This window comes from Lontra canadensis, unplaced genomic scaffold (genome assembly GCF_010015895.1).
Source record: "Lontra canadensis isolate GAN:19392208 unplaced genomic scaffold, GSC_riverotter_1.0 scaffold66, whole genome shotgun sequence".
Taxonomy (NCBI): domain Eukaryota; kingdom Metazoa; phylum Chordata; class Mammalia; order Carnivora; family Mustelidae; genus Lontra; species Lontra canadensis.
This window is the reverse complement of record NW_022631060.1, coordinates 4,017,451-4,044,234: the sequence shown is the minus strand read 5'-3', so window position 1 is coordinate 4,044,234 and position 26,784 is coordinate 4,017,451. Positions and strand designations below refer to the sequence as shown.

Genomic DNA, 26,784 nt, shown 5'->3' with positions numbered 1-26,784 from the left:
GAGGAGGCCGGAGCTTGTGGGAATGTGTGTGTTTTGAAATTAATGGGGACCATTAAATTGGCCAAGCATGAAAAGGGCTGGATCTGCAGCCCTTGGCTTGCTCTACCAGAATGCTCCGCCAGCGCCTTGGCAAGAGGCTGCCCAGCCGGCTTCAGACCTCTCCAGGAGGCTGTGGCTTGCCTGCCCTTTAGACGGATGGTCCCTGTGTTCCTGAGGTGAAGGGGTCTGGATGCAGCCCGTGGAAACCACGGACCCTCCCCAGGGACTGGGGCCCCTTCCCTTCCTTTCTATACCTAGCTCTGCAGCCCGTGCTGTTTGCAGGGGCGCTGGGTTGAAGCTGTTCTCTCCAGACCCCCCGGGTGGGCTCATACCTATTCCCAGCCCTGACCCTAGGGCCTCCTGGCTGAGGCCTGGCCCAGCCCCGGGTGGAACGGGGAGGGTGGCCTCAGCCTGTCTCCTTGCGCCCCACTTTCCAGACCATCCCCCCGCCCCGGCTCTTGTGGCCATCTCAGAGCCCTGCAGGGGGACTTGCCGGCCTGGGTATGGGTCTCGGCTCCACGGCATGCAAGCTCTGGGACCTTGGGCTTGCCATGTGACCCCCGAGCCTCAGTTTTCTTGTCTGTATCGTGGGAAGAAGAGCACAGTCGGACTTGCCTCCTGGGGTTGTTGGGAGTTGGAAAGTAGACAGTGCAACGTCCAGGGTAAAGTAGAGCCTGGAAATGCCCGCTCCTGCGTCGGCTGCCGTTGCTGGTGGTTTGGGAGGGAGGGCTGCTGTGACCCGCTGGATGGGGCCTGCCAGGCACCTGCTGCTCACCAGGGCTGGGGGCAGGGCACCTCCTTCTCTTTCCTGTGGAAACTGAGCTCCTCCAGGGCCCGGGGTGGCTGAGGCAGGGGTCCTTCCTGATTTGGGGTTTCCTGACTGTGGGGTACAGGGCAGAGGGGCCAGGCTCCCCCCGTCTTGTGGCAGGGCCATCAGCGGGGAAGGGTGTGTGTTCCATGGGAACCGCCGGTGCAGGACCGGGCCTGGGGATGTTTCTCCTGGAGCAGGCTGGTACCCGAAGTGCTCTCCCAGTTGGAGCTAAGTGGCCATGGTGGGCCCATGCTGGCAGGGCCGGAGCCTCCCCCAGGACCCCCACAGCCTCCAGCCTTCCGTTCCTCTCCCTCCTCCGTCCAAGCTCACCCTTGGGGCTCATTTCTTCATTTTGCAAGTTGCTTATCCTGATGCTTCCTGAGGCCTTGCCGGTGGGCGCGGACGTACGTGGGGCCCTGTCCTGGGCTCCCGTTCCCTGCTGTCTGGATGGATCGCCCATTGGGAGGGTACAGCTGCCGCTTGGGAGGGCAGCCAGGCTGGGGCCGGAGGCCACTCACGAAAGAGACTGGGGTAAAATCCAGTTCCACAGACCACTTCTCCCAGCTTCCGTGCCCACAGGTGCGCCCTGCCGGAGGAGAGGGAAGGGGATGAGCAGCTGGCCGGCCCTAGGGGCTTGGGGAAGGGTAGCAGTTGTTCCTAGCTACACCACTAGATGGGGGGCCTTCGGGAGCCCTTGGGGGGCAGGCACCTGCTGACCCCACATCTCCATCCCTGGACAGGGCTCTGCACACGGCGGTGCCCACCCGTGGCAGTGGCGGCTGAGGTCCCCTAGGTGCAGGCAGGCTGCCTTGCGGGGGACCCCTGCTCCCCGCATGCCCCCCAGGCCAGGGAGGCAACACAGCTCTTTCTGTCCTCATGGGGTGTTAGAAGATGGAAGCCAGTGAGGACTCGGGTCCAGGGGTGTGGAGCGGGGTCCTGCAGGGGTCTGGGGTGGCGGCCGGGGCACTCGCTGGGCATTGCCTGCTCCTCCTCATTAAGACCCCATGTGCTGTACCCCACTCCCAGCAGCAACAAGTGGTCCTTGTACGCAGTCCCCACCCTCCTCCTCTCCATCGCTGCTTCCTCTCCCTCATCGGACATTGTAATTGCCATAAAAATAGGAGCTTAGCTGTAGAGTAGCATGTGGGGAGAGAGAGGCCCGGCTGTCAGCCATTCCCCTGCCAGCAGGGCTCGCGTCTGTTTTATTATTGCCGCCTGGCTGTATTTCACGTTCGGTTTAAACATCATCAAACACCACGTCCCTTTTGAAAAGCAAGAGCTACCTTGCTGAGGATGTTGAGGAGAAACAGGAACATTAAAATCTACGAAGCAAATGGCCCAGAATTGACATTTGCGACGGGAGCTTTGCAGCTTTGACTGTCAAAGGAGCTAAATCCCGTCTGGCAGCCGGCTGGGAACTTTCCCGGTGAGGGTCATGGGAAGGTGGGCCGGGCTGTGGCTGAAGCCTCGGGGCTTGGCAGAGAGGGGACCCGGGCGCCGTAGGTGGGGTCAGAAGGTGATGGAATTCTGTGGGTCCCCCGACTGTCTTTCCCGCCTTCCGGGCCTTGACCTTGACTCAGCCTAGTCTCTCTGCTAACAGGGCAGGCAGGCAGGAACCCACCACCCCCATCCCCACCTGCCCCATCCCCCTCCAGTTGCACAGAGCCAAGTGCTGGACTCTGGGGCTCAGGGGTGGGAATCGGGACATGCCAGGGGACAGACTGGATGGGGCTGCCGTGGCCACTTGTGAGCTCTTGTGACCTTGACCAGGATACACCTCCCCTCTGAGCCTCAGTTTCCTCATCTATAAACCCAGGAGAGTCCCATCCCCCCCGAAAGTGATGGAGAGGATGGAGTGGGATGTATGCAAATGTGACAAGTCTTTGGAACTCAATAAATGGTGGCTGTTATCACTGAGGAAGTGGGCGTTTGAGCTGCAATTGATTTTTAAAAAATGTTTAACCCACCTATTTCCACTGAACAATAGGTACAATAAAACTAGGGAACCATTAAAATAGGGATAAACAGAAACAAGGGACACGGGGGACACTGACCCTGGGGCTCTTGGCCACACCTGAAAGCCTTAGGCCTGGCTGACCTTGGTGTGTGCTTTCTACCCTGTCAGCCTCTGGCCCCGTGCCTGGTTGTGGGCCCCTGCTCAGCCCTACCACCTGCCACTCGATGCCGGTGTCTGGTCTACCGAGAGACCCCGATTCGTGCCCACTGTTCTATCTGATGCTCTTACGGGGTGCTTGGGGCAGCCTGGCTCCTGACATCTACCCTGGCCCTGCCTGGATGACACCTCAGAACTAGGCTGAACAAGTGCGTTGCTGCTGAATGTGAAAAGTAGCTTTGAGCTTCCTGGCAGCCAGGGCAAGATGGGGAACAAGGTTTTAGATTCTATAACTTCGCACTTGGAATCAGTTTATACTTCAGCATAATGCCCCTTTCTACTCTCCCTTTTTCTCCATTCTCCCCTCTGTCACCTATACCAGTGGTTCTTTATTTCCCCCATGGACACTGGGTACTTCGCTCCAGAGCCCAAACCCAGCCTTGCTCTCCAGGTCTTTCTGGTACAGCTTTGCTTCAGACTCACGAGGCCCGCCCCCCTGCCCTCTTGTTTGTCACTGTCCATTCCCATGTTAGCCAGCCTGGCCTCTGGGCCTTTCGCCTTGCCAGGGCCCACTGGGTCTGCCTCTGCGATTTCTCTCGGATGAGCCAGTGACTAATAAGGGTTGCCCCCAGGGGGCCAGAAAAATCTTTCCCTCCTTAATATCAGAGTTTAAAAATGTGTCACCATCGATTTGAGGAAAGACTTGTTCCCGCTGAGAAAAGCGGCCAGAGATTTGTCTCGCCTCCGGAATCACACGGGCAGCTGCATACATTCCAAAGCCTCCGAAACGCTCTCCATGCAAATGCCGCCTCTCAGCCCCACAGCCAGTCCCAGAGCCTCTTGGAGGCCGCCGCCACGCTCCTGTGGGCCGGCATCCCAGTTCCCCCCTGCTCCGGTGCCCCGCAGAAACTCCAGGGCCCCTTTGCAGGGGGGCGTCCCTGGTTAGAAGATCCTCGCTTCTCTCCACATCCTGTGGTTAAGCTGGAGGCTGAGCTAATTCCATGTCAGGATGTGTTTTTGATCCTGGAGGAGAAAGAGGATGAGGGACTTCTTGGGGGGGGGGGTCCCTCGCTTCCCCCCGTCTGTGGATCTGTGGGTCGTACAATGGATCTTCTCTGAAGGTGGCCCTTTAATGCCTGAATGCCGTGTCTCCCGAACTTGCTTCATCCTTGCCTGGAAAGACCGCTGGGGTCATCTGGTCCTTCCTGCTGCCTGCGGTGGGCCCTGTCCTCCGCGTCTGCCCTTCTGTGCTTTGCCCTCATCCCTGACCTAGCCTCCTGTCGCCCCCAGCATCAAACAGTGGTCCCACCCTCATCCGGCAACTCTCTGAGCTGGGGGTGATCGTCATAACGATGGGCTGGCGGAGGTGACTTTGGTGTCCCCCCCCCTTTCCAGGCTGAGCAGCTGCAGTGCAGGACTGTAGAGTGACTTGTCCCCAGGCTAGTCGGGAAGCTCGAACCAGAGCTCACTCTGCGTCCTAGTACTTTCCACTCTGTCACGTCGCCCTTGAATTAGTGAGTGAGTGAATGAATGAAAGGGAGTGGGCACGTGGTAGCCACTTAGAGTTCTAGGTGTCTCTCTGGTTGGTTGGCCCAGGGTGGAGGGTGTTTGGAGGGCGTGGGGCGGGGAGCTGAGCCAGGCCCCCGGAGGGACTCCAACCCCCTTATTATCCAGGGGTCACGGTGGCTGCCGTTAAGGTGGTATCATGTGCGCTCTGGAAGGCCTCAGCCAAGGACAGGGCAGAGCCGGATGCTGGGCTTGACTGCTCAGGCCTTGCACCAGGCCACCCTCGGCCGGGGGTTCTCGCCCATTCTGACCACCGTGCGGTGACCTTAACCGGCTCCAGACGGTGGCCCACGGTCTGCAGTCTGGCCTTTCTGCCAGGTGCTTTGTGGGGGATGAGCGAGCAGGTGGCACGGGGTGCTGCTGAGTCCTTCCTTCCAGGCTCTTGGGGAGCCGGTGCAGCCCCGGGCAGGGGCGTCAGAGAAGGGGTGAGCTGGCAGTTTGCAGCTTTCCCCCCACCAGCTGCTGTGGGCCCCTCGGAACATGTGGCCAGTGGCCATTTACCACCTGGCTGGAGGAGGTGTGTGGGCTGGCCCCGAGCTGCGCCGGCCCCAGCTGCGGAAGGGCCCGCGGGGGTTTCTGGCAGCCATCACTCCAGGAGAGGAAGGGCCGGATTCTTCCTGGCTCCCCAAATGTTTTTGCCTTTATAGGCTTTGGAAATCAGTTTTATGGGCTGTGCTGTTCGTCCGCTGAGACACGGAAGGCACTGGGGACAAAAGAAACCGTGGGGTTGCTGGTCAGGTGACCGAGGGCGAGGGGGTAGGGCTCAGAGGTGTCTTCTCGGTCCTGGGTCACTCTTTAGGAACCGTCAGAGCTGGGAGGGGTGCAGGGATGGTGTGAGCCAGAGGGAGCCCTGGAATCCTGGTGGGAGGGCCGGCCCGCAGCTTCGGGACCTGCCCCTTTGGTGGGATGGCCCCCGCGGAACTGGCCTGGAGTGGCGGCAGTCATCCCTCCCTCCTCCATGCCTGGCAACACCTGCTGGCTCCCCTCGGTGCCATTAGGAGCACCCTGCCAGCCGCTGGCAGTGTAGGCTTCTCAGTGTAAGTAAAAAATAAGCCCTTTGGGTTTTGCCAGCTGAGACGCGGGCCTGGCAGGGACTCCCACCTGCAGAAGGCGTTTCATCTTCTGACAAAGTTGGCCATTGGGAGCTGGATGAGTGCACAGATTCAGCGGGAGCAGCCAGGAACCCAGGCAAATCTCTCTCCCTTTCCTGGGCCTGAGGACCCTGGAGGGAGGCCCTGAGGGTCTGCCCCAGGAGAAGGCTGCTTTTCTGCTTCTCTCTTAATATGTGAAGAGCTCCTACAAATCAATAAGAAAAATGGGCAAAAGATGGAGACCGGTGATTCCTGGTAGGAGAGAAACAAATGGCCAGTAAACAAGCAAAAAGATGCAGAACTTCGCTAGTAATCAGGAAAAAGGCTAATTGAAATGAGAGACATCATTCTTCAGCGCCGGAGAGGCGGGGGCTGGGAGTCCTGAATCTCGCAGGTGCGGCGCTGTGTTGGCAGGAGCCGGGGCCCCCTCTGAGGCTCACCCCAGCGGCTTGCACCAAACCAGCGCAAGCTAGGAGTGTGGGAATACCTGCTTTAAGCCAGAAAACATGTATGACTCTCCGCTCCAGTCTCAGCGGGGTCCCCACCACTGCCTGAAATCCCTGGCTCACCCTGTTCACCACTGGAGATGCTTCTGGAGGGTGGGGGGGAGGGGGAGCTGCCCCCCTCACCACCCCCTCCAGCCCCCTTATCCCGGGTCTTTCTGGCCCCGCCCCTCACAGGGCGTTGCTCCTTCCTGCTGCAATCTGCTGGACCTGGGTTACACCTCCCGCCTCTGTGCCCTCTGTAGACAGTGGTTCCTTCAGTTCTGTGCTCGTTCCTTCATTCGCTCAGGGGGCCCTCGGTGCTGGGGCTGCAAGGGAGATGTGGCTTAGGCGTCTAGGATCCCCCAGGGAGCTGGAACAGCTTTGGGGACCGGACCCTGGTGCCAACCTGTCCAGAGCGTCAGGACGGGGGAGCCAGCCGGAGCGCCCAGACTGGGGCCTAGGGGTGGCTCAGCTTGCTGCACTGGGAGCAGGGGGTGGCCCAGACGCCCTTTCGCAGCCTGCCCTGTGAGGGCGGCTCTTATCTGTAAAGTGCAGCGGGGCCGGACCACAGCAGAGCTGCCTTTGATGCAGAGCTCCAGGGGGAGAGCACGAGTCGAGTGTACTTCAAACGGCTTTGGTCCCGGGAATCTGGGTCTCCGAGTCCTTGAAGCATCCTCCCACCCACCCACCCCTTGTGCACCTCCCTAAGCAAAGCTGGCCAGCAAGAGAACCCTGGGCTCCAGAGAGACACTAGCCCGGACCTTGTCTCCTGGGATCCTTCCCTTCCTCTGCTCTTGAGGCCCAGCCTCCTACTGGGCTTCTCTTTCTCATCCCCAAACTGAGGTGGGCACAGCCCTTCTGCCTTCATTCAGAGAGTATGAGTGATGAAGACCCAGTCCCTGCCTCTATAAGGTGCTAAGTGTATAATGAGGGCAACAGAGTTACAGCACAGGCTGTCAGTGCCTTGATGGGGAATCCAGAGCGCTGTGGGCTGGTCAGGGGAAGGGAAGGCTTCCTGGAAGAGGCCTACATGGCGAGGCCTACTTCCCTGCCTCAGTTTTCGGTGGCGGCTCACTTGTGCCTTTTCCTCCGGGCTCACAGACCCTCCCTGCTGCCACTCAGGCCTCCTCAGGGAGCCCTGGGGGCCAGGATTTGAGGCAGTGGGAGGAGCCTGGACGGACCTGGTTCCAATTATAACCTGTGCCACTGTGGCCTTGGGCCAACTCCTTTTATGTGGACCTTAGTTTGCTCACTTGAAAATGTGGATAAGTGAGGATGGGACACAGTGACAGATGTCTGGTCCCTGGCACCATTGGGCCGTGCTGCCTTACCTCTCACAGATGGGCACCCCTTTAGGGAATCCCCCCTAATTATGAAGTTCCAGATCTGGGCGGCCACCCGAGAAGGAAGCACATTCATTAGGAGACCCAGGCACACAGCCCGGCCGCTCCAAGCATCTTTCCGCGCCAGCTCCCGAGGACCACGGCCTCGCCGTGAGCGCACACCCTGCATCTTCCTGGTGACAGCTTTCATCTGCGGGCCCCCAGGGAATCACCGACTGGGGAGGGCCTGCTCAGGGACCCGCCATCCCTGGTGACGGCCCCCCCCCCAGCCCTTCACCCCAGGCTTGTAATCTCAGCTTGAAGGAGGACTCCAGTCCCTTTCTCCCGCCCCGCCACAGCTAATCCATTTGCCAGGGCCCCGATCCAAGAGAAAGCTAATTAAAGAATTTCTGCTCTTGGCTCAGCCTGGACTTTGAAGATTCCCCTTGGTCTTCCTGGAGTATCTGAAAACAGGTGGAGAAGCGGGGTGGGGGGGTCAGAAAGGGCTTCGGATAAGCCCCCAGTAGCCTCCTTAATAGGCTTAATCCCCCTAAAGCCAGCAGGCATCAAACAGCCCTCCACCCAGCACTGCAGAGAAGGGGCTCAGAGGACGACTCCGACTCCGGGGTCCTTCCTGACCCTGTGAGCCCCAGACCACAGAGGGCTCCCCATCCTGGCTTCCTGGGAACCTGAGGCCATGCATTCCCCAGGGTTTCGGGAGGCCCGGGGTGGGGCAAGGCAGGGCATGAAGCCCTCACTGCTGTGCTCCGGGAGCCGCCCTGCCTGCAGGCTGCTGCTGCCACTGGCCCGAAGCTCAGAACACTCAGGAACACTCAGGAACGCGGGCTCCCTCCTTCTGTGCCCCTTCCCTCTGCTGCCCAGTGTGCCCCCGTCTTTCCTTTCAAGACTTTGTTTCCCTCTCAGAGATTTTGATCAACCAACCACAAATATTTATTCAATACTTACCAGTAGAACGAGAGCTCCCTTGGGCCGGGATTTTTGGGGTCCCCCTGCAGTGCCCTAATTTGGGCAGGGCCTGGCCCACTGTAGGTGCTCAGTAAAGGCTCAGTCATGGGGTGGGCTGTTAGGTCCTGAGACAGAGGTGGTCTATACTGTCACAGAGCTTACACTATTGCTGCTGACAGGGACTTTGGGGGACCCCTGGGCTCCTGGATCATAGAACCTGTCTCCCTGTCACTCTGAGCTTTGGCCAATCCTGATGTGACCCTGGGGAGAGTCAGGGCTGTCAGCTGGCCCTCCGGCCCCACACCCTCACCCCCTCCCCAGCTCCTGCTCCCCCAGTTCCCTCCACAGCGGAGGGGGGGGGGGGGGGGGGGGGGGGGGGGGCGGCGACAGGGAGCGTTCAGACCCGCAACTCCTTATAATAGGGACTTTGCGGAGCCCTCGCCCACGTCACGGAAGTAAAAATGATAAAAACCTGCCACTGAATTCTGGGTGGCAGTAAATTACTTAACACCTGAAACAGGTTGAAATGTGGCCACTGTGGCTTTCAATAAGCCCGTCTCTGACGCAGCTGCTTCCGCGAGGAGCCGGCCGGGTCTCTTCGCGAGGCGTAATTTCATCGCGGCCGGCCTGGCAGCGGTGCAAATAAGATTTCACTTCCCTGTAAATCTCGGAGCCGGGATTTCATTGGTGCTGTCAGTTAGTAGCTCCAGAGAACCTATTTACTTTGCCGCGGGAGGAGAGGGTCCTTTAGAGGCGCCGGCTGGGGCGGTGGGCCGGCGGGGAGGCGGGTGCTGACAAGTGGGCCTGGGGCAAGGCGGAGGGCGGGCGAGCCGGCCAGCGTCGGGGCCAGGCGGGGAGCTTGCCTGGTTTCGGGCGCCCAAGGGTCGATGAGCACGTACCGCCCAGACCTACTGTGGGGGTATTTTGCGGTTGGCTGGGTGTCCCCTGCTCCGACTGGGACCTCCTAAGCGGGGTGCTGAGGACTGGCCACAGAACTTGGGCGTGGGGGTGTGGTTTGGGCTTTGATTGCTTTTTTTCCAGGATGCTTGGTAAGGCCCCAGGTACAGGGTGGGATCCAGGTACGGGAGTACTGGCCACCGTTTTCCTGTCCCATTTGAACTGGAACTTTTAGTCCTGCGTCTGACCAATCAGGTGGAATTCGATGTAAGAAGCCCCTTGGCCACAGGGCAGCCATCTGGGGTCTTTCCCCGTACTTGCCGGTAAGCTCCGTGTATGTGAGTCCTGAGAGGTCTTCGGGGAGGAAAGGTCCAGAAGCTGCTTGGTTGGAGCAGAGCAAGGCAGGTGCTGAAGAGGGGGTGGTGGGGGTCCCGTCTCCCAGGGTCCATCTAGAGAGCTGACAGGGAGACAGGTGGGTCCCCTCCAGCACCCAGAGCGCATAGCCCCTCGAGGGACTGGCAGCCAGCTCTGCCTGCTCTCCCGTGAGGCTCATGGCCTCTCACCTACTCCTCGTCAGAAAGGGTTAGTTATGATTGGAAGGTCTTTCCATTGGCCTGAAATACAGATCCTAGAGCCTCCGCAATGGGTCCTGGTGAGTCCCTCCCGTGACCCAGTCCTGTCTGGATTTCCTACCCTGGAGGGCACTCACTAGAGCCTGAGGTGTCCTCCTCCCCTCGCCCTGTCCCTCCTGAAACTGAACACTTGGGTCAGTCTGACATTGCCTCTAGTGGGTTTCCAAGAACATCCGTAGACTGTGGCTGTCTGTGGAACCCAGTTTGGGAATCCTAACCTCCTACCCCCCGCTTGGAAAGAGCCCTGTGGCTCTGCTGGGTTTTGGCACTGCCACTGCGTATACAGAGTGAGACGAGCTGGGGGCACTCCCCACTCCCCTTGCCCTCCTGGGGCGGTGGGAGGGGCGGGGGGAGAGGGAAAAAGTAACACCGTCCGATTACTGGGACACTGGGGCTGTGGAGAGCTGCCCCTCCTGGGACTCCACATTGATCAATAGATCCGCCGGTTGATTGATTTACTGGTGTTTATTGACTCATTCCTTCACTTCACGTTTATGGATGCCTCCTGCGTACCTAGCAAGTGTGCTCTGGGGACCTGAAGGGGTGGCTGGCGAGACCAGCCAGCGAGGGAGGTGCTGGAACCAGTCACCCAAGTAGTGTGGGCCCGGCGTGGGGCTGGAGGGTACAGCTTTTCCAGACAGTGCCCGAGTAGAACTTTCCAGGGCCTTCAGGAGCACCTGAGCCCAGAAATCGGCCAAGGCACAGACCAGGAGCCCGAGTCAGGGCAGGCCTACCTGGGAGATTATCAGGACATGGCGTGGCTGGAGGCTGGGCCTTCCTAAGCTTACGGAGGAGCCACACGGAGCGTTCAAAGCGGGAGCTCTGGAATTGGACCTGTCTTCCTGCCCCCCTGCCCCAGGCCTTCTCTCTTGCTCTCTCTCCTGGTCCAGGGAAACACCCCCAGGGGAAACATGGCTCCCCAGAGAACGGGTCTCATGTTGGGAAGGGCTGGGTGGCTCTCCTGCGCCCCCACTGTGTACTGGGGCCTAGGCAGGGTCAGAAACACACTTGGCCCTTGCCCAAAGGCCACATCATGGGCTGCTCTTTGGAGCGGTCCCTCTTGGCTGGTTCCTACCACAGTGGGAGGTGAGGACTAAATGACTACGAGGAGAGACAGGGATGCCTGTGTCGCCCCGGCCCAGCCACCCGCCATCCAGGCATGTGGAGAAATAACTTTGCTTCCTTGGAATATGAGGAAAAAACTCTTTAACCCATATCCAGACACACAATCAGATCTAAGCCAGAAGTAATGAGTTCTTATTTTATGTTAAATTTAGCAGAAACTGCTATTGTTCTCATGGAAAATAACTTTTTTCCTTTCTCCCCCATTGGGGTATGAGTTATCATAGAAGGCTTAGAGAGTTGTGAATGTGGGGGCGCATCTAGGCAGGGGTGACCCCCACCTAGGCCCCAGCATATAGTGGGGGCGTCTGGGTGTCTGGGCAGGTGGGGACAAACCCAGGCTGGTGTTTGCCCAGTGGAGGAACAGCAACGTGTCCCCAGTGCCCATCTGGTTCCAGCCTTAACCTAGCTGCCCACGTGGAGGCCAGAGCTCTCATGGGATAACCCACAGCTCCCATTAACAGCCGGCTACTCTTGGAGTCGGCCTTCAGCTGGTAGTCTACCCTCCCAGGGCCTATGGGATGGGGTCTGAGGTCCCTTTGCCCTGCTACAGATTCATGATTCTGATCCTGATCGTGCCCCGGGGAACTTACCCCAGGTTCTCTGTGCCGCCTGGCCACTGCTCTGTGCCGGGGCGGGGTGGGGGGTAGGGGCTCCACAAGGCAGAGCTGAACCTGGGGGTGGGGGGCCTGGGGAGGGGCTGCAGACACCTGGCCCCTGGGACGCCGGACCCCAAGCCGAGTCAGCAGCCGAGATGACTGTAAAAGTTAAATCTTTCTATTTATTTCAAGAAAGGACAAGGAAAGTGGACTTGGACATTTTATATGAAAACAGACAAACAGAAAAAAGGACCAAATAGTTAATCACATTCATCTCAACATTGAAGTTTCAAGGCACCTACAGGAAGGAGGCCAAAGGGCGGTTCGCAGTGCACTTTGGTTTGTGTTGTGGTCATGGTGGGTGTTTGTGTGTCTCGGTTTCCCGAAAACCCCCGTCTGGGGGAGAGGTTGGGACTGAGGCAGGCGGGACCCAGGTCTCGGACGGCCGCAGGCCGCAGTGCGGGGAGTCCCATCACTCAGACCCGGAGATTGCTTTACCCTTCTGAGGAAGAGGAGGAGAGGCCAGGAGCGGTGTTCGCCTGGCCTCCCGGGGCTGGCTCTGCAGGTGGGGAAGGTGGCGGCCCAGCAGCAGAAGCTCAGGGTGGTGGCAGGAAAGCGGAAGGGGCCTTGGTCATGGGCCCGCCCTCCCTGTGCCCTCAAGTGGCCGCGAACCCCGCCTTGTGTCCCATCCTCCAGGGTTGGCCAAGGATCCCTCCCTGGCCTCCTCCTCCTCCTCCTCCTCCTCCTGGACGGCTGGGAATGGATCCCATGGAGCGAAGGCCGAGTGGCTCCAGAAATCTTTACAATACCAAATGAGATACAACCTTTTAACGTCAGGAGAGGGAATTGTCGTCGGTGGCTCTTAGCAAACATTCACTCTGCGGTGCTGAGGCATGGGGTTTCTCTTAGTTTCCTTTCTGCCTTTACCTCCCTGTCCACACCTGCCTGGTGACATTCATAATTAGCGGGTGTCTGCTCCCGCCAGCCGCACTGCACAAGGGCGCCAGAGCCCAGGCTCGCCTGTGTTCACAGCCCCGCGGCCTCCCCCAGCCTCCAACGCCCTCTCTCTCCCTCGCAGATGACAAACCTCCAAGGCTGGGCTATTTGGCTTCCTCCCCATGGCTCTCAGCATCTCTTTATGAGCTGGAAGGCTCCAGGGTCCTCCAGCCAAAGAATCCCCCCCACCCCAGCCCCGTGCTGCAGCCTGGCACTCGGCTCTGGACGCCAGAGTGGGTGTCTCAGCTGGGTTGGGTTAAAAAAAAAACAATAACAACAAAAAACAAAAACCTAAGGCCAGTTTCAGGGTGGTGTGTCTTCTTTGTGGGTATCCAGAACCTTCCAAAAACTAGACCAGCCAGGGTTGGGTAGGACGTTCTGCAAACACGCACCTTGCAAGGGGCAGAGGAGAGGAGCCCGGGTGGCCCGGCTCCGGGGAGGTGAGCACGGCCGCCCCGTGTCTGCTTTAGCTGATTGTCGGGCCCAGTCGCGTTGGTTTTTCTGTCTTGAGGAGAAAGCCTGGTTAGTTCCTCCAGGTCGGTGGCTGGCGGCGGGGGGGGGGGGGGGGTTGCGGCAGGGAGTCCGGACGGGAGCGTCAGACAAGGGGAGACACCCAGGTGTCCGCCCTCCTTGTCACCTGTGTGAGGCTCTGCTCAGCGAGAGGAAACCGAGTCACCGAGTCAAGCTGGCTGTGAGAGCTGGCCCAGTGGCCGGATGCCCCCCCTAGGCTCACAGCTGGTGATCGGCGGGTCCAGGGGACGGCAGAGTGAGATGCTTCTGGGAGGAAAAGCCGCTGAGAGGGGCCCCTCCCCGTGCTGGCTGCCGGTGAGGCAGGTGTGGGATGGGAGGGAGGCCATTGCCAGCACATCCGCCTGGGACCTTTGCGCTGAGCCCCTGCTGGGGGGGGGCAGACAGCAAACGGGGAGGACAAGATGCGAAGGGAGGCTCTGAGAAGAGAGAATGGAGCGCCCCTGTGTTCCAGGTGCTGTGCTGGGCCTCGGTGACCGGGTACAGAGGAACATGGGGACCTGGCATCTCGCCAGCGTGGCCACTCACCCTGATGGCCCTATAAGTGATTTTGGGGTGATGACAGCCAACCCTCCTGCAAGGACTCTCCACAGACTCCGGCTTTGGGGTTTTCAGGTGGGGGCGGGAGTGGGGGGTGGTGTGGGTAGGTGTGGGAAAGAGGGCCCAGGGCACCGTGGTGGCCGCAGGTGTCTGAGGGGTTCACTTTGCTAGGAAGTGGGGGCCTGGTCAGACCTCCGCAGGGCGTGGCATCTCAGTAATGGAGCGGGAGGGGCCATTCGGTGACAGTGGTCCCAAAAAGCCCAGGGCCTGCCAGGCTCTGTCTGGGGAGTAGGGTAGCTCACCGGCTCGGCCCCCTGCACAGTGTCTTTCAGGGGTGACATGGAGAAAGGGCTGGTTTGGCCCCCGCAGCACCGGGGCTTTGAGGCACACCTGCACCCCCACTTATGGTAAGAAGCGGCTGACCCCAGTGACGGGAGAATTTCCGAAACCAGAGAGAAACAATACATTAAAAATGCAGAGGTGGTGGGGAAAGAAGGGAGGCAGGGGCGAGGGGTGTTTGGAGGGGGATTCAGGAGCCAAGGGGATCCTTTTGTGAGTGTTTTTAAAGAAGCAGATGTGGATATTTCAGGCAACTACTTGGACCATTTCAAAAGAAATGGTAAATGCCTAAAAACACAGAGTGAAAAATGCCCCAGGCAGCCGTCAACCTGGCTGGGAAGGATGGAAGAAGCCCGCAGCGCTGTGTGTCGGGAGGGGAAGGGAGCCAGGGGTGGGACATCAGAGGGTGCGCTGTGGGGTGGGGGTCCTGACTTGGAGAACAGGGACCAGCTGCAGGGGTGGGTCACCCTCCCGCCTCTAGCTCCAGACTCCAAGATGGAGCGAGCGTGTCTGTGCTTCCTCTCCCGGTGCCCCTTGGACCCTGAGGATGGGGATTTTGAAGCATTTCTGTTGGCACAAGCAGCTCTTTGACAGGCCTGGGTGGCCCGGCTGCGGGCTTTTCAGGGGATGCTGGTCATTTTGAACAGCACAGTAAACATCTCTGGATAGGTTCCATATAGGGTCTTGGGGAAATGATAAAGTGAGGGTAGAAACCAGGGTCTTACAGTCAAAGGCCTTGGCTTAGGGAGGAAAATATCTGCCATATCCCCATCAAGTACTTGAATGCTCCCAGTGACGGAGAGCTCACTATCTTATTCCTGTGCTAGCGGGGTTTCTCTTCCCTGACTTTGAGTTTTTCCTTTCTGGTTGCCACCACACCCTTTCCTGGAGGAACAAATCACAGACCCACCCTGGGACAGAAAGGAAGCAGAAAAGTGCATGAGTCTTACTCTCTAAGTAACTAGACCAGCTCCTTCATCCCTGAAGGCAGACAGAATCTGGAGGACAGGGGTGGAGTCTCTGCTGGGGGCTGGGACAGCTTCTGAATGACCTTTGTGGGCCGTGTAGCCCACCCTGTCCCAGAGGCCCAAGCACAAGGCAGGCGACTGGGGCAGAAGTACCTTCCCTGGGCAGTGCTGGAGCTCAGGTTCTGCCCAACACAGCCTGTTACTGCGCGCTCCGGCCTGTGTGCTATCAGCCCTCACAGACCCCCCAGCTCCTCCTGGGGCTGTTGGGGGGCAGCCCGGGAGCCAGCCTGGAAAAGCCCTGCTTTGCACATTGCCACTGGGGGCAGGTTCGTAACATGCGAAAAATCCCCCTTTCCCTTCACCTCCAAGGAGTTTAATCTCTTCTAATCAATTTAGCAGACTCGCTTGGTTGTAAACGGTAATGATTTGCATTTTTGAGCCTTTTTATCCCTCCTTAAGAAAAAAGATGCCTCCTCTGTCTGCCTTCTGGAAGGCCTGTGCAGGGCTGTGAATTGCTCGTTAGCACTCACCCTGGCACCTAGCCAGCTCGAGGCCTCCGCCCGTCACCTGCACTGATCCGAGCACAGGGAAGGGACAGGGCACACAGCGTGCCCACAGCTGCCCCTGGCTGTGTTCCTGGCCCTGAGAGCAGGTCCAGTTCTTGGGGACACGGGCCACTGTGCACCCCAGAGCCCTTCCTTCCAGCACACGCCCTAGCTCTCTCCTGGTTGCCTCCCCAGCTCCGTTGCTCCCTGTCTGCCGCATGCAATTTTCCTTGTTGTATTTTTCATAAGCATGAGGCTCAGAAGCCCCATCCTCCTCCCTGGTGTGTTCGGCAAGAAGCAGATTTCCGGAGTGGAGTGGGTTTGCTTTGGGACTTGGGCTGCCATTGGTGGGGTAGGGAAAGGGCCTGTCCTTTCCTTCTGCCTCTGCTCCAAGCAGGTGAAGGAGGGAGGCTCAGGGGCGTCCTGGGCACGCTGCCCATCACTTCTCCAGGCCTATCAGCCACCCCAGGCCCTGCAAGGAGCCTCACCTGACCTGTCCGTCTCATTCTGGGCCTCTGTCACCTGCCATGGATCAACTAGAAACTTCCAGAATCGGTGCAAGGGAGGAGTCCTTACTTGGCTTTTAGAGCCCCCAGCTTTTTGGGGTGAAGCCCGACTCCTGCTTCAGCCCACCCTCCACTTTGCAGAAGGGGAAACTGAGGCTGTGGATTTACAAAACATGCTTTCCCTCTACCTCTCTGGAGACCCTTCCTGGCCCCTCCTCACTTTCTGCTCCAGGTGGGCCTCCCTGGACCCCTAGAGGAAGGAGGAAGAGGGTGGGAAAAGAGGCACAAGGCAGGCAGAGGCCTTGGGCTCTGGGTGGGGAAGCCCAGCGCCCCCTGCCACCACCCAGCCACTGCCGTCTTCCTAGCTGCTGTCCCCTCTCCTGCCAGAGTCACTCAGAGCTGGAAGGGACCATTGCCCCACCTCCTGCCCCCAAACCTGGCCTTCCGGCCCTGGGTGGAGAGGCCCTCTAGTCAGCTACGCGGCCGCCATGTTCCTGTGGAGGCGGCCCAGGAAGCCAGAGCCAATTTAGAGAAGATGGAGGCTTCCTCGGGGAGGCCGCAGGAAAGGGAAGGAGAAAAGGGAAGAAAAGCTTTTGATGCACATCATGTCTGCGGAATTGAGTATGACTAATTAATAGATTTTATTCTTAGTAATCTCTTAAGCATTCCATACGTTGGGCCCCACGCCTGAGCTGAGCTTACAAGAGGCCTCATTCGCAAAATGCAAATGACTCGCCTGGCCTGGCATCCTCCTCTCCTGCCTCCCCTTTTCTCCCCGCACAACCCCCCACTTTTTTTTTTTTTTTAGGGGAAATTTAAAGGAAAATTGCCATGTAATAGAAAAGAGATTCTAATCACTACATCTAATTACCACGAAGGGTAAACCACTTAACCAAAGAAGTGTCATGGGCTCTTTTTTTTTTTTTTTTTTAAGTTAAAATCTGCTATAAATGCCATAGAAAACACTCATCGACACTGAGGCCAACGAGGTTGTTCTGGCTAGTTAGAGGCTGCAAGGGTCAGGTCGGGCGCCCGCGGAAGGGGCATTCTAGACAGCAGCAGTAGGTAGCCTGGGCCCTGGGCTTGTCTCCATGAGCCCTGTGTCCTCACATGCTGCCCGGGGCTGGGGAGGCTGGGCAGCCCTGTGGCATCTCTCTCCTTATGAGGACACTCAGCACGTGGACCAGAGGGGACAGGGGTTTAGTGTGGACCTGACTTCAGGCCCGCTCCTTGGCTTGGGGGGCTGTGAGGCAGCAGACATTTGGGCGCTCGCTCTCAGAAAGGACTGCGCGAGGATGTCTGATGCTGAGCGGAGGAAAATTGAGAGCAGGCCCCAGGGTCTGGATGGGGAGTCTCCGTCATCCTCAGCACCTACAGGGCAGGAGGACGCCTGCAGCGAGCCCTCGGTGAGCCCCTGTCTGAGCCCCCGGGGAGCGGGGGACCCCAGTGACCTCACCACAGGTGGGCCTGGCCTGCTCTGTATTGTAGGGAAGGAAGCTGACCACCCAGGCCTGCAGGCCTTTCTGACCTCACTGGCTGACTCCAGGCTCACCTACTGTCCCCCAAATGCCTTCCTAACCTCTAAGGGGATAATTTGACCTCCTCCTGGTGTGTTCAAGGGGAAAGGGGAGTAAGATGGGGGACCCAAGCATGTTGGCAGCAGGGACTCGGCCGTGAGGAGGCCAGGGCCTGGGACATCAGTAGAAGGCATGGGTGGTGCCGTGAGGGAGGGGACCTCACTTCCGAAACAGCAGGGACCTCGGGCTTCTGTCCCTTTCCCCTCTTCCTGAGCCAATGCCCCACGTCCTCGAATACCCTCTCTACTCCTCCCGGGGCTGCCAGAACTGGCCTGTGTCAGGGGCGCTTGAAGCCAAAGGGAGGGCGACCTTCACACAGACATGAAATTAAGGCTTGGAAAAATCTCTCTCCTGATCTCATTGTATGAGAAAATGATTCAAGTGGACCAAAGGGGAGGGGAAAGACTTAGTTTCGAGCGGAGTGTGTCCAGGCCCTGCGCCTCTCCCTGGGGCTGGGGAGCCGGCCTCCCTGTTGCGAGGCGAGACCCTCCCTCCGGTCTGGTGGGGGAGGGCCACGCCTCCCCTCCACCCTGCTCACACAGCTTTGGTGGCCATTCCTTTCAACCCCTGCCTCTTCCCTGAAGGGACCAGTCACATCTTTCCATGACCAGTGAGTGGCCGGCCCTCGGGCCTATCTGGACAGCATCCTCTTTCTGCCAGAGCCAGACACCTCCTCAACCTCCCCTGCCCTCGGGCCAGTGTCTCCCATCTGACGTGGCTCTTCCCTGGCACAGCACCGGGGCACACGTTGACAGGTGGTGGCCCGAGCTCCCCAAGGGCCAGGGCGCAGGAGACCACAGAACCCTGGGCACCATGCCTCCCTTCTCTCCAACTTTGCTGTCATCCTTTCATTATCATTTCAATCTCATGGCTCACCAAACCACACCGCCCGCTGATAAATGATGGCAACCCAGTTCTGGGGTGGGGGGCTAGGAAATAAAACCTGAATTCTTCCGAGGGCCCTGGTCAGTACCCTTTTGGAGCTGGTATTTCTGGAGGTCTCGTCTCTCCTCTCCAGAGCAGAGTGCCGGGGGTGGGTACAGCCGAGGCTCTGTGTTCGGGGGGCTGCTGTCTCCCGGGGCTCTTCGGAGAACGTTCATGTCTTTTTCTGGGCTTTGTTTGAGCAGCCATGGAAACCATTAGGTCTAATCAGCTGGATTAAAAAAAAAAAAAAGTCCCTGCGCCAATTACCTGTCCCAGGAGGAAGCATATGGCACAGACGAAAGAGAAAGTTGCTGTCAAGGTGACTGCGTCTGTGTGTTGGGGGTGGGTGGACAGTGGGGAGAGAGACGAGGACACCGGCCGTCAAAGAACGCTTTTGTCTGTACCAGAAAAGAGCGCGGCCCAGGTCTCGCCGACCTGAGATAGGGTTGAACCACGGGCACCCCTTGCCCGGGGTCTCCCTGGCCACCCAACCAGGACAGATACACCTCCGCCTTTAGGAACAGCATTGTCCCCGCACCCTACTCCCACCCCCAACACGCTTTGTCTACTTACTCAATGATTTCTAGGAGAGAGCAACATTTTCGTGACTCTATTGTCTCAGGAAACTGTACGAACTGACCCCAAGAAGTAGTAAGGACCGTAAATGGGGCTCTATCTACCCATCTGTACTGAGAGACACGACAGAGAGATCGACAGGTAGATAGACGCACGTCCGTGTGGCTGGGAAGCCACAGCTCCCCCTGGGGCCATCCACGGAGCGTGGTGCATGGAACTGAAGAGGGCTTCGGTATAGGAAAAAGAAAGTTTGCTTTTTAATTGACTACACCATTGTTCAGAGAATGCAGTGAAAGACGTGATCTTTCTGCAAATCTGTAAGGGAAATGGTACGGAAAGAACCAGGGAAGAGGTTTCAGGACAATATCTTCGTAGCAAAAAGATCTTTTCTTCCCCCTCTCCTTTGTGAGGAGCCTGAAAACCTTCCGTCATGTTGTTGTCACCCGTGAGCAGCCGGCAGCAAGAGCTGTGTGGGGGCTTTGCGTGTTGGCTGTTCCCTCTGACGGTTCTTTTGTGACGGCCATGAACAGAGCGTGAGGCGTACACAGACGCTGTACAGGTAGTAGCTTTCCAGTTCAGGAAAAAACAAAAAAACGAAAAACCCTGACCCAACCCTTCCTGCAATATTATTTTTAGTCCTTCCCTCCCCAACTGGCATAATTTGGTATAAATTATGTCTTCAGCAACATCAAATCCCCCTCCTGCCTTCTATTCTTTAAAAAAAAAAAAAAGAGAGAGAGATCTTGTTTCTGCTGTCGTGTTCTACAAAAGTGTCCACCCTTCCCAAACTTTGCTTTCTGCTAGGAAAGTCATCATGGAATTCCTTCTCCTTGCTCTATGGGATGGCAGCGGGCCGGGCGGAGCCGCGCCGTGGCCAGGCCAGGAGGCGGCGGGAGCTGGGGTGGAGGTGGCCAGCGCGGCCGGCATCATGTGTACGTGTACTCTACGTCGGGGATGCCGCCGTCCCGGTAGCCCCGGGTGGTGCCATAACCGATGGTGTGTGTGGCTTTGCAGAGGCTGCTGCCGTTGGAGGGGAAGATGGTGTGGACCACGTACTCCTCTTTGGCGCGGTAAGGGTTAATGGGCAACATCTGCAGCCCAGGGCCACGGATTTCCAGGATGGAGTTATCCTTCTTGGTCCCGGACTCCATATAGTCGTCCTTTTTCCGGCTGCCCCGATTGTAGGCCCGGTCCCGGGTCAGCAGCTCCCCGGCCCGGTGCACATACCAGCAGATGGACCCCAGGACCAGGAAGAGGAAGACGAGGGCCACGGCCCCGCCGATGATGCCCGCCAGGGGCAGGCCCACCATGGGGTCAGCGTTCTGCTCCTGGTTGAGCGTGGTGGTGGGGCCGTAGCTGTCTGCCGTCTCGGCCTTGGCGCACACCGGCGTCTCGTCGGCCACGTAGGCGTTGCCGGTCTCCATGGTGACCAGGCAGATGACATAGGTGGACTTGGGCTCCAGCGCCGTCAGCAGATACTCTGTCTTGTCCCCCTGCACCAGGGTCTCCGTGATGGAGCCCACGGCGGGACTGTGGCCCAGGCGTAGCCAGCTGAGCCGGAAGGAGGAGGCGGGGAGCGTGGCCTTCCACGTGATGCGGATGGAGTCCGCCGTCAGAGGCTTCACGTGGATGACCAGGGTCTTGGCACCCTCACCCGTGGCCACGGGGTAGTCAAGGTTGGAGTCGGGGAGGCGCAGCCCTGGCCTCTTGGCCTTGAGGGTGAAGAGGGAGCCCTGGGGTGTGGTGGCCGAGGCGCGGTCACTGGCCGTGGTCTTGGCAGCCGCGTTGGCCGCGCCTCCCTGGGGCCCTGTCTCGAAGCACTCGTCCATCTCGCTGGTGATGTCCTTGATGGCCATGCCCCGGACCTTCTCGGGGCCCTGGCACATGAGGCCCCGCACGTTGACCACGGCCGCCCGCGCCTTCACCCAGTCCCGCAGCCACAGGAGGTTGCAGCCACAGAACCAGGGGTTGTTCCGCAGCAGCAGCTGGGCCAGGCTCTCCAGGTCGTCGAAGAGGCCACGGGGCAGCGTGGTGAGGTTGTTGTTGGACAGGTCCAGGCGCTCGAGTTGGTGCATCTTGGCCAGAGCGTTGGAGGGGATGTGGCTGATGGCGTTGTCCTGGAGGTACAGCTTCTGCAGGTGCGCGCTGGGCAGGCTGAGCGGCGGGGCGGCCAGGGAGTTGCGCACCAGCGACAGCTCGGTGAGGTTCTGCAGGCGGCTGAACGTGTCGTCGGCGATGCGCTGGTTGGCCAGCAGGTTGCCGTCGAGCACCAGGCGCCGGAGGCTGTGGAGGCCCTTGAAGGCGTGCAGCGGGATGGTGGAGATCCGGTTGTCGTCCAGCCGCAGCTCCTCCAGCGTGCGGGGCAGCCCCGAGGGGATGCTGCTCAGGTGGTTCCGGCTCAGGAACAGCAGCTTGAGCCGCTTGCTGTCGGCGAAGGCGTCCTCCTCGATGCTGACGGTGGACACGGAGTTGTCGTCCAGGTGCAGCTTCTCCAGCAGCGGGAGGCGGGCCAGCGAGTCCCGGGCGATGGCGCGCACGTTGTTGTCCTGGAGGTGCAGCTCCCGCAGCGAGCGCGGCAGGTTGATGGGGAACTCGTCCAGGTCGTTCTCGTACAGGTAGATGACCTGCACGCTGACCTTGGTCTTGAGGTCCTGGGGGATGCCGGCGTTGTTGATCTGGTTGTTCTGCAGGTAGAGGGTGGTGGCGTCATCGGGGATGTCGCTGGGGATGGAGGTGAGGCCCCGGTCGTTGCAGTAGATGAAGCCGCTGTCGCAGCGGCACACGGAGGGGCAGGTGGTGCTGTCGATGACCTCCGTCAGGAAGGCGATGAGCCCGTAGCAGAGGAAAAGCCAGTCCCGCAGGTCCATGGTGGCCGTGGTCATCACGACGGTGGCCGTGACGGTGGCAGTGGGTGTGGTGGTGGCGGTGGCGGTGGGTGGTGCCACCACCATGGTGGATGGCTGGAGGCGCCGGGCCCCGCCTGATCTGCCTCAACACCTGCAGGGAGCACAAGACACACACGGTGAAGGTGAGTCTCGGCACCCACCCGCCTGCTGCCGCGGGGGTCGCCACGGGACAGAGGTCAAGCCTCCAAGCGCTCGCCCTGCGACCCCTCCTGGGCCAGCCTCACATCCCGGGTGATCCCTCGGGCCGGGGTCAGACACTCACGACATCTGGCCAACGTGAAATCCCATCGGGGGCAAAGATGTCTGTGAATTACGCGGCCGCAGCCTGGGTCCGCCCAGGCGGTGATGTCCAGCCGCGGGTGAGATTAATTTAGTGAGAGCCGCTCCGCAGTGTCTGTTTCTTCTTTGGAGACTTCACACTAAGCCAGTCTTTATGGCTAATGCTAAAAGTGGCTGGTCAATGTTGATGGGATGGATTTAAGGTGTGTTTTATGGATCTCGAGCCTGCATTTCTCACTGGAACGGAAACTCGCATCCCTGTCTGGCTCGTTCCCAGGGTCTGAGGGAAACGCTCGTTTCCGTGAGGCCCGTGAGCGCACAAGGAGGGGGGTGTCAGTGGAATCCACGGAAAAGAGGCCGCCGGATCGCCACTGGTGAGCAGTGGAGAGCAAGGAGCTTCATTGTCTGGTTTTAAAACATGTCCTACTTGTCACCCACGGGTTTTACAGACAGAAGAACGAGGTGTCAGCGAGATCACTTTCTTGTGTATTTACGGGAAACCCTTTTTATCCGAGGTGCCCTCCCTAGCTCTTCGTCCCGTGTTGTATGGGAAATCAGTCCTCACCTTACCCCCTTCCCCAGTCACAAAACTTGCAGCTATTTGGAAAAGAAAAATTTTTTATCTGTTTTCTTGCATTTGAAGAAATGACAGAAAGAAAAGGGGGGAGGGGTCCACGCCGAGGGAATCAGCAGCAAGGTATAATTTCGGTTTTCACAAATGGAAAAATTGCAGCCTAGATTTTTCTCCTATTGTTTCGCTGTTCATAGTGGTAAAAAATCAATTAAAGAGAAATGATCTTTCATTTCTCAGTTGGGGAGGTGTCTTCATGCGCCGGCAGAGGTCTGCCACATAACTCTAGGCTCATGAAGGCTTTTCAGTGGTGGGACGCAGTCATGGCCTCCTGCATCTGAGCCGAGGTCCCAGCCTGAATCCAGCCCAGCCCAGCGTTCAGAGCAGAATCAGGACCTGGTCACCAAACGAGTCAGAGGGGACCTCACTCTCATGCCCTGGGGACTGAATGTCTCCATTTCTCAACCAGTGTCAAACCTTCTCCCTTGTCTGTCCCTCTCTATCCCGGAACCGCTCCCCTCCATCTAGCAAACTGCTCTTCATATAACCCCGCCTCCCCTAGGTCTCGCACCCACCCACCCATCCATCCATCCTCCTACTTGTCTGTCTAGCGGTCCAGAAGATCTTTATGGAGCACCCCGACACCTGGACATGCCCGCCTTCAGAGGACAGGGATATAAACCCAGGCCCCGGGGGACCAACCAGCCGGGTCTCACCCAACCCCCTTTACAGATGCATACTCAGGAGGGTTGTGGAGCCTGGATGTCCCATCTTAAGATGCTTAGGAGCAAAGTCGCAGGGCTGGAGCAGGTGTGGGGGACAGGAAGGCCTAAGCCTGCTCAAAGGCTACCTTGCCTCGCTCTCAGAGGTCAAGTCTGAGTCCCTCTGTCCAGGGCCCCAGCATCTGGCCAGAGGACACACACCTTCTTTGACCTGTCAGCTGCTGAGACCTGGCACATGGGATGTGGGTGGCCCCATCCCACCGGTGCCCTGAGCAGGGTGGGGCAGCCTTGCTAAGGCCAAAGCCAAGGCCGGCCACCACATTCTCTGGCACAGACATCAGTTCCCGGTGCCCGCTCAGCTCATGACCACAGCCCTCAGCTTTCAGAAGCCCTGGCATCATAATAGAGTCTAAATTGCACCTTTCAGAGATGCCTGATGGATAACCAAGAAGCAGTTGGGAGGCAGGGACCCAAGGCCTTTCCCTTCCCCTGTCTGCAGGCCTCATCCATCTTGGCTCGAGCCTGCCCTTGCCACCCCTTCCCCAAGGCTGCAGCGAGAGGCAGGGCCAGGGGGGGTAGGGAGGAAGAGAGCATGCCTTCCTGAAGCAGCCGTTAATGCCCCGTGCCAGGTGGCCTTTTTATTCCTTTGCTGTGTGTTTGATGGTTTATGTGGCCATCAAATTAAACCCAGTAGATCGCCTGTCTTCCACGGGGTCACTTGCTGGGCGGATTCCACAGACTTCAGCCTGATGGGAGTTATGACCCGCCGGCACCATGATGGACAGCAGGATCCTTCCCTGGGGGCCAGGGAAGGGAGAAGGGAGGCGGCTCAGGCTGGACGGATCCAGACCCCCATTCACCAAGGGGGGACCCGGGCCATCATTCTTGGCGCTCTCCCTCAGCCACTAGCTCCTGCCATCTTCTAGGACAGAGAAACCTGGCTTCACGTCCTGCCTGTGCCACCTCCAGGCTCCCGACAGGGGCTCTTTGCTGACTGCTGTGATGCTGGGTCCCCTCCACCTTCCCCTGTGCTTCTTCAGCCCCATGCCCCAGGCTACGGTGGAAACCCTGGTCCTATAGCTGGGCCTCCTGTTGTGACCCTGGGATGCTCCAGCCTCTCTCTCCTGGGGGGCTGTCCAGGCCCAGGGAGGGGGTGTGAGTGGCCGGAGCCCACAGCTTAGCTCTCGCCTCGGTCCCCTTGGCACTCTGAGATGCAAACCACCCCCCCCCCCCAAGTTCCTACAAGCCCTGACCTCCCTTGTGCTGCCCCTGGGCCTTTGCTCCGCGCTGTTCCTGATCCTCGGACACCAACACACCCTCCCCGGCTCCTGCCTTGCCAGCTTCTGCTCCTCCGGGACCTCAGCTTAGAGTCCCCTCTGGGAAGCTTTCCCTGACCTGCTGCAAAGCCGGCCCCATGCGGGCTTTGCTCACCACCGCTTCACTGGTGGGAGACGTTTATCTGCTTGCTGGATGGCAGTGCGTCCCTGTTGGAGACCCCCAGCCTGGTGTCTTCCCCACATCCCAAAAAGCTGGGGCTGCCAGAGGCCCAGGGACTTCTGGGGCTCCCCTTGGGAGGTGGGAGGTTGGAGGGACAGCAACACACAGGGGGCGGCTGCAGGACTCGAGGCCCAGCATAGACCCTGGCATGCTGGCTGGGAGCTGGCGGCTGCTGCTGCTGCAGGCTCCCGGGGCATAGTGAGCCATGAGCACCCCATGGGGCCCGAGCATGTTTCTGGAAGGAGCTGGAGGTCCCAGGCAGCAGAGGGAAGGTAGGGCAGGCAGTGAAGGCAGCTTGCATGGGGGTGCCCTGATGCTGGGCCCCCCGAAGTGCTGGGCACGGTCTCAGCCCCCCCACTTTGGGAATCCGAGAATTCCAGGTGGTGCTCAGCCCAAGAAGGGGGCACGTGAACTAGAAGCAGGGAGGGGACAACACAGCTAGGTTTGAATCCTGCCTCACCAGTCCCTGACCGTGTGACCGGCAGCGACCCATCTCTGGGCCTCAGCTTCCTCGCCTGCAACATCCTGCTGGGAGGACACCGCAGGGGGTTGTGCAAAGCGCCTAGCACAGGACCAAGTGGTTTTAGAAAGAAGAGCTGCTTCACCCTGTCCCGGGGAGGGACCCCGAGGTGTTCCTATGACCCTCTCCGGGCAACTGCCCACCTGTCTTGGCAGGGCTCCCCAAACAGCTGAGCCAGAGAGCCCCTCGCCCTCTCCTTTCCTGTGCCCCTCCTCCCAGGTCCTTCCCAGAAGAGCAGGGCCCGAGGCAGGGGCAGGGTATGTAGGGCAGGCTGGGGACAGAAGCAGTTCCTCAGCCCAGAGGGGATAAGGCAGGAGACCCTGGTCCCAAAAGGAGCTTCACCAAGACAAGTTCATTCCATACCCATGATGACTCCTAAATTAAACCTTTGTTTAAATTAATGAGGGGTCCCCGCTTTCTTCCCCACCAGCCAGCACTACCCCTCCGGCTTAACTCTAAGCAATACCATAGGAGGAGGGCCACAAGGTGGGGGGCTGGAAGAGCTCCCCACCCCACCTCTCCCCTCCCCGCCCCCGACCTCCAGGAAGTCCCCCATCCCCACCCCTGTAAGGCCAGTAGCCCAGGGGGCCCGCCTGGGCTCAGTCCAGCATCTCCATCTACCTGAGGGGGGCCTTGGGTCTCAGGCGTTCCTCTGTAAGATGGGACTATTAGTGATCCACCTGTCCTGGGTCTTGGGAGGATAAGCGATGGCTGTTTTCAGGCCTGAGCAGAGGGACTGCAGAGTGCCCTGCACAACAGGGGACCATGCCCGTCTTAGCGGTAGGCAGCGCTCCCGGGCAGATCCAGATGGGAACTGCGAGCTGGAACTTCTGGGGAGCCAGCCTTTTCCAAGCCCTTGTTCAGGCCCAGGCCAGTCTAAGCCCATGTATCGAAGGCATCGCCTTCGGGCAGGGGGTCGTCTGCCATGACCCTCCAGGGCCTTGAGAGTTCAGGGCCACGGCCAGAGAAGGTGACCGTGGGGAAGGAGGCCCTTCAGAGTTTCGGGACTGCCCCAGTTCTCTCATCCACAGGTGCCATTGAGAACTTGTAGAAAAAGGGGGAGTGGAGTGGGGTGGGGGCCATGGGGTGGTGGTAGGGGATTCTTTTAAGACCTAAAGTTAATTATTTTTCTAATTTCATGCTGTAT

General features: G+C 59.1%; 2 protein-coding genes across 2 annotated transcripts in view; one reads left to right on the top strand and one right to left on the bottom strand.

Moving 5' to 3' along the window:
- MACROD1 (mono-ADP ribosylhydrolase 1) overlaps nucleotides 1-26,784 on the top strand; it is a 141,493-nt gene that overhangs the window by 19,231 nt on the left and 95,478 nt on the right.
- The window catches only part of FLRT1 (fibronectin leucine rich transmembrane protein 1), a 70,177-nt gene continuing 63,455 nt past the window's right edge, over nucleotides 20,063-26,784 (bottom strand). The window contains exon 2 of the mRNA XM_032879328.1: nucleotides 20,063-22,139. Coding sequence (XP_032735219.1) covers nucleotides 20,069-22,093 — 2,025 coding nt within the window. The 5' untranslated portion in view covers nucleotides 22,094-22,139 and the 3' untranslated portion in view covers nucleotides 20,063-20,068. The remainder of the gene's footprint in view (nucleotides 22,140-26,784) is intronic.